At 43.8% G+C, this 8953-nt stretch overlaps 1 protein-coding gene across 1 annotated transcript in view; it reads right to left on the bottom strand.

Moving 5' to 3' along the window:
* Window positions 1-1170: 1170 nt before the first annotated feature.
* The window catches only part of LOC104628001 (amine oxidase [flavin-containing] B-like), a gene marked incomplete at its 5' end in the record, with an annotated part of 13311 nt that continues 5528 nt past the window's right edge, over window positions 1171-8953 (bottom strand). Inside the window, 5 exons of the mRNA XM_010296426.1 lie at window positions 1171-1554; window positions 1972-2034; window positions 3650-3761; window positions 4811-4908; window positions 6748-6805. Coding sequence (XP_010294728.1) covers window positions 1399-1554; window positions 1972-2034; window positions 3650-3761; window positions 4811-4908; window positions 6748-6805 — 487 coding nt within the window. The remainder of the gene's footprint in view (window positions 1555-1971; window positions 2035-3649; window positions 3762-4810; window positions 4909-6747; window positions 6806-8953) is intronic.

Below are 8953 nucleotides of genomic sequence, written 5' to 3'. Positions count from 1 at the left end.
AAGCTAGGGAGGGCAGAAGCACTTGCACGTGACTACCCTATCCTGGTTCTCTTTGATCTCTTTATCATTTAGATCCGCGATTAGTTACCAAAAGCGCACAGCCAGAACAGACAGCACAGAACAGCAGGCAGAAGTGGAAGTGCTAATCCCATCAATATGGTTGTTCGGAGAGACTGATGCTCTGAATCAGCTAAGGTGCACTCAGCATGAAGGGAGTGTTGGGGGGCAGGTTTCTTTGTTGTTGTTGTTTTTCATGCTAACACTACATTTTCAAACCCACTGTGCCCTACCAGGCAAGAGACAGCCTCAAGGTGTTAGAAATATAAATTTAAGCAGATGAAAAAAGGGAGGGAGATAACAAAAAATACGTAGAAGGTTTTATGGACAGCTTTACAAGTTCCTGGGGTAAGCAGAGGTTCATTTGTTCTCTTGCAGCAACCTAGGGAGCTAAAAGAGGATCTTGGAGGCAAAGAGATGTCAGACAGGGTGAAAAAGGTTCGAAAGGCTGTGTCTGTGCATTAGCACAAGGCTCTCCATTCGCACTCGGGTCCAGCAGCCTGATCTGTCATACTGCTGTACGCGTCAGCTACAGCCTGGGGCTTGCCAGTTTTCCAGGCAGGGGGGATCCGATCCCAAGCAGGGACGGACTCGAGTGGGACACACGAGCTCTGCCATTCCAGGCAGCGTGAACACACCTAGGGAGCCTGAAATTCAACCACATTGCCCAAGGCAATAAAAACACTGTCCTTTAACTGACTGCAGGATGAATATGCCGCTGGAAATGCCAACAACCTATGGCCACACTTGCATAGTTCGGATGGATAAATTTAGCTTGACTTGTGCCTTAGGTGCTGCCTGGGCTCTGGGCATCTGGATGAAAAATAAAAAACACTGAGAAAGATCCTCACCAGCAATTTGCATGAACTAGTTAATTATTCTTCAAGCTATGGATTTCTTTTCTCAGTCCACCACACAGGAAGGCAGAAATCCTTTCTTTACAACTAGAGATGGAACTGCCTGTGAAGACTTGGGGTTCAGGGTCTGGTTCAGATATAAGTGTAAAAACAACTGGAAATATCACCAGAACAGGCTTTATAGAGGTACTTTGTCGCTTCTGTTCTGAGATCTGGATAAAAACCTCAAGGTGGTAACGCTTGGCAGGGTATCCTAGAAATTCAGCAACCAAAAGGTTACTGCTAGAAGTAGGCCTGGATTCAAGGGGCTCTTTTTCAACATGGATCCCCTTCCTTTATCCCTCCCCTCCAGCCTCTTCTCACTACTGTTTTCTCCTCTTCCCCAGTCCTGATCTGATTTTGGAGACAGGGAAGTACATGCCAAAAAAAATCTCCTGAAAAAAAGAAAACCACTCAAGTGTGAGGCTTTGCATTGGCACCTTTTTCAGTTTCGAACTAGAAGTCCCTTTTTGTAGGCAAATAACCCAGCTGCAGCCACAGCGGTGCAGAAAGTGGAAAATGCCATTAGCTTTAGCAGTCCCGGCACAGACGGCAAGTTCCTCTCCCAGAAGGTTGTAGCGATGGGCAGAGCTGGAACATCCTGTGGGGAGAGCATCCATTATCAATATAACATCTCCACTGTGAGGGGCAGGAAGTAAATCGCGAGATTCTCGTGGCAGAAACAGAACTGGGTTGACACAGTTCAGGTTATCAAGGAGTAGAGTGTATCAAAATGTTCTGCTCAGTTAAAGGGAAGAAGAAGAAACAGATGGAAAGGATTCTTAGCCCGGTTAAAAAGTGCAGTTCTGTCTGATCCCGTGTTACAGAGCTGTCAGATGGGTGCCCTCTCTGAGTTTCTATCATGTTCCAGTTTAGAGAAGGGCAGTTTTGGTGAGTAAGGGAAAGTTCATTGCGGCTTTGATTTAGTGAACTTAAATAAAAACAGCCAACAGAATTTTATGTCATCAGCAAAACTGCAGGAAAGAAAAAAATCCATTTAATCTACAGAAACACTTACAATTGATTCAGGTTCTGGCTTCCAAATTTCACTGTCTGGGATTTTCCTCATAGCAAACAGTATCTGAAAATAAGTAACATTCTCTAGTAAATTACACTTTCAAAGAATGAATGGTACAAGAGCTGGCTCAATTTTTGTTTTAAATTGGCATGATGAGGGTAAGAACTGAGCACATAAATCTCTGTGTATTCAAATTTTAAAAAGAAAACTTGACCTTTGTACAACTCATTTCTGGGGAGGCTTGATATTTAGTAAGACGCTCCTCCTAGTGGAAAATAGAAACAGTAACAGAAAAACCTCTCTTGGCTTAGTTAGTCCATGCAAGGTATCGGAATTTGACTAGTCCCAGGGGAACAGGGTGATACGAATATGACTAAGAGTTAAGTGAGGCATGCATAAACCAGCTAACGGCATAGGCAAACTATATAGCCAGGAGTAGCTTGTTTTGCAAAAATTTACCATGATGTAGGAAGAGGAACAGAATCCTGTGAGTGATGACAGACCACCACTTTCAGCCAGAGACAAGCAAGACTAAAAAGAAAACCTTTACAATGGAAAAGTAACCATTCAAAGTATCGAAGACACTGGAGAACAGTAGGATAGCAAAGGTTATCTGAAGTGATAGTCATGAAAGACAGCAGCATTAACTTCTACAGGAAAATAAAATGGAGACGGTGATATTAATGTTTTTCCAGGCACTTACAGATTTAAGATTTGCAGTCTTTTACAATGGGCTTTTATTCTAGACAAGGTTCATGGACCCCGCTGACTTTTCAATATGGGAGAGTAAGAAACATTCTTGCACTAGATTTTAAACATATTTTCGTCTCACAAGGAAACAAGGAAAGGAAAACATCACCATTTTTACAAGCTCACTTGCCAACTTCTCTGCTGAGGCCTATGGAGGTTGTTGCTGTAATGTCCTTACATTAGCAAGGCCATGAGGCACTGCCTGAAGGTTTTCAGAACAGGCTAGGCATAACCTTCACAAATGAGACAGTTTAGGGAGAGTTGATCTCTGTCTTTTGGGGCAGGGGTATGGGCTAGACAAACTCTTCAGATCCCTTCCAGGCCAGTTTCTGTTCCACGACTGTAGTTTTTGGCCACAAGGTTCCCTTCACCTCATAAAACAAAGATGAACTTTCTTCTGCTGCTCAATAAACTGTAATATTCCTGAAGATACTTGAGGAATTGGCATTTTCTCAGAAGCAAAATATTTCTATCCTTGTTTAATGACTTTATGCAAGGCTGTCTCAACGGTATATCGCTGTGTTGGAAACAGCTGAGGAAGGGACTGGCTTGGTGAGCAGAGCTGCAGAACTGAGCTGTTCCTAGTGAGGCTAATGGCCATGATCTCTCAGTACGATGACTAACAAAGTGCCCATTTGGGGGAAAAAATGACTAGGTGAGAATTTAGGGTTTCTGTTAAAGAAAGGATCTCATTCCTGGAAACAGAGAAGAGTTTGATGAAGTAGCCAAAGCCCTTCCTAAGCATTCCAAATGCAAGTGCAAAACCTTCATCCTTTTTGAAGTCTATCCCCTTCGCATGGATTTGCATCAATATTTCAGAATGCCTAAGGCTGTCAACACTCAGTTCCCATTTCACCTCCAACCAGAAGATCTTTCATTTTCCACAGGATATTTGACAGTGCCCCCTGTTTTGGGCTTCTGTCTTTACCTCTCTGGCTGCTCTTTCTCCAGCCTGTACAGCCCCCTCCATGTATCCACTCCACTCTGTGGCTGTCTCTGTGCCAGCAAAATAGATCCTGCCAACGGGCTGCCGAATAATCCTGGAGGGGGACAAGGAGAAAGTCACATCAGCCATATCAGGAAAGACAACTGAAATCCTTGGGTTAATATTAGAATAAGAGTGTTTTAAATAACAGCGAGCACTTAAAGATAGTAACTTTGGGTGAGTTGAGCTGGAGGGGGAGCTTGCTTTGCATTTCACTTCTTACATAAGCACACTAGTGTTCATATTTTCTAAATGTTTACACTGCTCATAGGTGTAAAGGACAACTAGTTCGAGATGGGACTTATTCTCTCTCATGATTTTAACCAGTGTCATAAATGCCAACGCTAGGCAGTAGTGGCACAGTGTAGCATTCTGAAGTACATCCCCACGATATCTAAAGTAACAAGCAAATAAAAAAAATAAAAAGGATTTTCTTTTACTCTATTTCTGCCAGAATTTGCAATAATTTTCATTAAAACTACTTTAAATACTAAGGCCTCCACATGCTCTTCATTACAACTGCTTTATTGCTCTAAGTTCTTTTTAAATTGTGAAAACCTGTACTCCAAAAGTAGGGCTATACCACCACATTAAAAACTGTGTACCTGAATCCAATCACCGATCTGGCCAGTAAGCCTTTTTCTTTTTGGTAAATCTTATTTTCATGCAAAAATTTATGTTGGCACACTGATTACTGCTAAAAGGAAAGGAACAGTCCAAAGAAATCACTCATTACTGTCAACATTGACAAGAATTCACTCTCTGCCAGTATTTGTTAAATACCTGCTAAAGATGTGCTAGAAACAGTAACACCAAAGTCAGTTTTGTAAGTAGATTGTGAAAGCTTCCCAACTCCCTTCCAAAAACCTACTCAGCTGTATTCACTGAATAACAGAAGTGAATAAAAACCCCTAATGATACTGTACTCGTCCATCATAAAGCCCAGCTGAGACAAGTGGAAGATTTTATCTGTTTAAAATATTCCCCAGTGATCTTAAAGGTATAAAATGAACAGTGACAGAGGATTTATGACCCTTTCTGAAGATATTTATTGACTTCGTCTTATCTTACTACTCCGAAACCCACTATAAATAGACACCGTACCTTCCATATTGAGTCATTATGCCTGGTGGGAAGTAGGCTGTGTAGCAGCCCCCAGAATACTGTTCTTCACACCAGTTCTTCTCTTCATAATGCACTGGCTGTAAAACAGAGATTAATTCACTCAAGAAAAGGACAAAGTCCCGAGGAAGCTAATAAAAGAACTGAGGAGACAGCAGAGAGGAACAGCTTATGATTTGTTGCATGTCAACGACAAAAAGAGCACGTTTAACAAGTCTCTTAATGCAACATGGAACTGACACAATAAGCCTTAATTTTAGACACTGCTAGCTATTTTTAAAAAAACTACCTAATCTCGCCACTGTAGAACATAATCCGCTTAATCTGTCAATGTAAATTTATGCTTTAAGCCATGTAAAGCAAAATTAGCCTCTGGTGTACAATACTTGTAATACATACATTGGTGTCCTGGTTTTGGCTGGGATAGAGTTAATTTTCTTCCTAGTAGCTGGTATAGTGCTGCATTTTGGATTTAGGATGAGAATAACGTTGATAACACTGGGATGTTTTTGTTACTGCTGAGCAGGGCTTACACAGAGTCAAGGCCTTTTCTGCCTCTCACACCACCCCAACCAGCAAGAAGGCTGGGGGGGCACAAGAAGTTGGGAGAGGACACAGCTGGGACAGCTGACCCCAACCGAGCAAAGGGGTACCCCATACCATATGATGTCATATGCAGCATATAAAGCTTGGGGAAGGAGGAGGAAGGGGGGACATTTGGAGTGATGGCGTCTGTCTTCCCAAGTAACCATTACGCGTGATGCAGCCCTGCTTCCCTGGAGATGGCTGAACTCCTGCCTGCCCATGGGGAGTGGGGAATGGATTCCTTGTTTTGCTTTGCTTGTGTGCGTGGCTTTTGCTTTACCTATTAAACTGTCTTTATCTCAAACCATGAGTTTCCTCGTTTTTACTCTTCTGATTCTCTCCCCCGTCCCATTGTGGGGAGTGAGCAGCTGTGTGGGGCTCAGTCGCCGGCTGGGGTTAAACCACGACAGTCTTTCATGGTGCCCAATGTGGGGCTCAGAGGGTTTGAGATAACGACAGATTTGATTGGAATGTGCCAGATCAAATTTATAGCTGTTATTGCTGTTTAGCTATTAACTGACAGGCTCCTGTGCTTGCCATGGGGCTTTCTTTTGTTACTGTATATTAGAGTCTAGTGCTCGTTAGTGGCTGCTTTTTGGTTTTGCTGCTTGCTGTACTGCTTATCATCTTACTCTGCTGTGCCTGGGAACATTTTGATAAAAAAAGATAATGACAAATGACCACAGTGCATTAGAACAAATTTCTTATAAGCATTCATTATATTAGTTTAATATATACTGTTAAAAAGGCAAAGTATGGCACCTGCCTGGTTCTGCGTGAAATATTGTTGTGTTTAAAATGATGTAATCTTGAGATTGGTGTCTACAACATTTAGCTTGCGTAAAATTGCCCTTAAAGGATAAACGGCATTGATCGCATAAACTAAGTGTGAGATCACAAAAATCCAATCAGTTATTTACCATTACAGGGAAGAGAAGGCAAGGGAAAGACAAAAAACCCCCAAACCACATGCAGCAATGATTCTTAGCAACTAGTAAGAGAGAAGAAACATTATGCTCAACATAGACCGAGAGAGAAAGGCAAGCCTGTCACATCTGAAAACAGTAGAGATGTATGGTGGTGAGCACTGTGAATGCTACCCACGAAGCTGGACAAGAACATATCTGCCTTTTAACTGTTTCATAAGCTCATTCTTATCCTCACTGTCAAACACAACCCAAGACTTGCCCTCTACAGAGGGCAGGAAGTGCTCCCGTAGCAGGTGCCTCTTCCAAAACGCTGTGCCAGAGCACTGCTGCATTCCGCTTTCGTTCCGCCCTTCCCCAGCTCAGCAAGTCTGACAAGAGACGCCGTGGTTTAGATTTTGTGCTTACATGTAAAGCTTCCTCTGATCCCAGCACCTTTGCATAGAGCTCACACAGCCTCGTCTTCCTGCAATAGAAAAGCGACAGAAGACTTCTGTGTGAGGAAAGAGAAAACAAACCACCTCTAATATGTCTTAGTTTCAAGAGAGCAAGTATTAGTATCTGCTTGATCTTCCCGTTCCAGCTTTTTGGGATCTATCCTGGTTGGTCACATCTGGATCACTAGAAATAACTCACTCAAACTCCTGTGCTGCACAAGTGCCGGTTTTACCAGCAGTTATGCAAGCTGTTCCCTTAAGATACCTCCGGCAGCCCAAATCCATACATTATCCAAAGGCTCTCTAGGCTGTCAGGAAAAGAAAGTAGTAAGGCATTATACTTTTTTGTCTTGGCACATAGTCTAACTTATGGTTTGCTCCTGCAAAGATGCAGGCATTGAGAGCCTGAGCCTCTCAGGGAATCAGTACTTTATTTCTGTATCTATAAAATTTCCTCCTCTTTTAGTTTGCGTCTATAAATCCATGAACAAACTTCATTCTGTAGCAAACCCCAAGTGCAATTAAGTTTGTTTCTACAAGCTTTTGGGTCTTACTGCTTACTGTTAGCTGCACTGCACCAATTCCCAAACACAAGATCAAGATGAAATAATAGTTAACAATTATGAAAAGCAAATATGCAAACACAACGCTGGAAAGACGATTACAAGTCCTGTGCTCCACAGAAAGCCATGTTGGGCACAGAAATACAGCAGTATCTTTAGCTGTATGGGCTACACTTGCAGCTATATACGTATGTGAGGAAACCGTATCTGTACTGCTGTATGAAGCAACCTGGCTGTACAGGAACCCAGCTGAAATCAGCCATGAGCAGCTGAACTCAAAGAATGCTATAGAGAGGGGATGAGGAGGAAAAAAAACCCAACCAAACACAACAACAGAAAAAAAAACCAAAACCCAAACACCTAACAAAAAGAACCCCAGACAGGAAGACCTGAAGGGCCTTGAAGAATGTGTCCTCCGGTGCAGGTCGGGGCTCGAGCAGGGAAGTGAAGGCTGCTACAGTTCAGGAAGCGCCGTGGCCCTGGGGCGATTTTGCTGCTGGCAGGTGTCAAGCCCCGCAGCAGCGGAGGGGAAGGAAGCCGCTCCTCCCTTGCGCCCCAGGGCAGAGGAGAAGGGCCAGCCTGCTCCAGAAGCAGAAATGCATGGTGACCCATGACTGGCCAGGAGAGTTCAGAAAGATGCAGGCTCTACATACGAATGTCCCTCCGTGGTCGGGGGGTGACGTGAATCCAGCAACAGCCATAACAAAAGGGATCGTTTCCTCCACCTCTCTCCCCGTCCCTCCCCAGGTGAGGTGACGGCCGTGCCCTGCAGACCGCCAGCACCCACCCAGGGTTTGAACAGAACAAAGCCGCTTTAACAGCATGATCCAGCAAAGCCTCTGCTGAGGTCTGCCCACCACCTCTCACAAACACCCGCCAGCTCCTGCTCTCAGGGCAGATCAGTAGCACCGTGGGGTGCTCACAGGAGAGCGAGTTATCACCTTGGGACCATCTGCTTCTGCTCATCCCAGCACCACGACAGGGATGAGAGGGACTGCTCTAGATCTGCCTCTGCCCTGCCCTTTTTCCACACGTGACTTGCAGACACTCCAGGGAGCCTGGACATGGCATACCAGAAGCTGGTAGGGATTCTCACGTATGGCCAGCTGCAGGGCCCCAAGAAGGTGCGAGTTCACTGCTGTTTGCAACTACATTGCAAATACAGATAAACACAGATACTGCAAGATAGCCACGGAAAAGGACATATTAAGCTTCGGGTCAAGGGCATCTTCAGACTCTTAAGAAATTATTCATCAATAGTAAGCACAGAAAAAGCACAGAAAAGCAGTTTCTAAAGGATTGAATTGTACCAACAGTAATCTATCACTGAGGACATTCCCCCTAATAAGATCAGTCCTTGCAGATGCGCTGGTCTCTCTGCAACACCTGCACTTTTTGTCCTTGAACAGTTTAAATAAATACTTATTTATGGATTTATGGTTAATGCTAGCATGCAACATACGGAATATGCAGTGAGTAAAATCCTTAGTTCTTAGCTTTGGACTCAGCTGTGAAATTGCCACCAGCACTAAATAAGAGAAATGTTGTGGAATGTTGTGCCTGGGGCTACCTAGGTAGGGTCCTGTTGAGAGTTACACTGTGCCCGGTGTGGAA

The sequence above is a fragment of the Phaethon lepturus genome, unplaced genomic scaffold, assembly GCF_000687285.1.
Source record: "Phaethon lepturus isolate BGI_N335 unplaced genomic scaffold, ASM68728v1 scaffold29791, whole genome shotgun sequence".
In the NCBI taxonomy this organism is placed as follows: domain Eukaryota; kingdom Metazoa; phylum Chordata; class Aves; order Phaethontiformes; family Phaethontidae; genus Phaethon; species Phaethon lepturus.
Note: the sequence above shows the minus strand (reverse complement) of the source record. Positions and strands in the feature narration are given on the sequence as shown.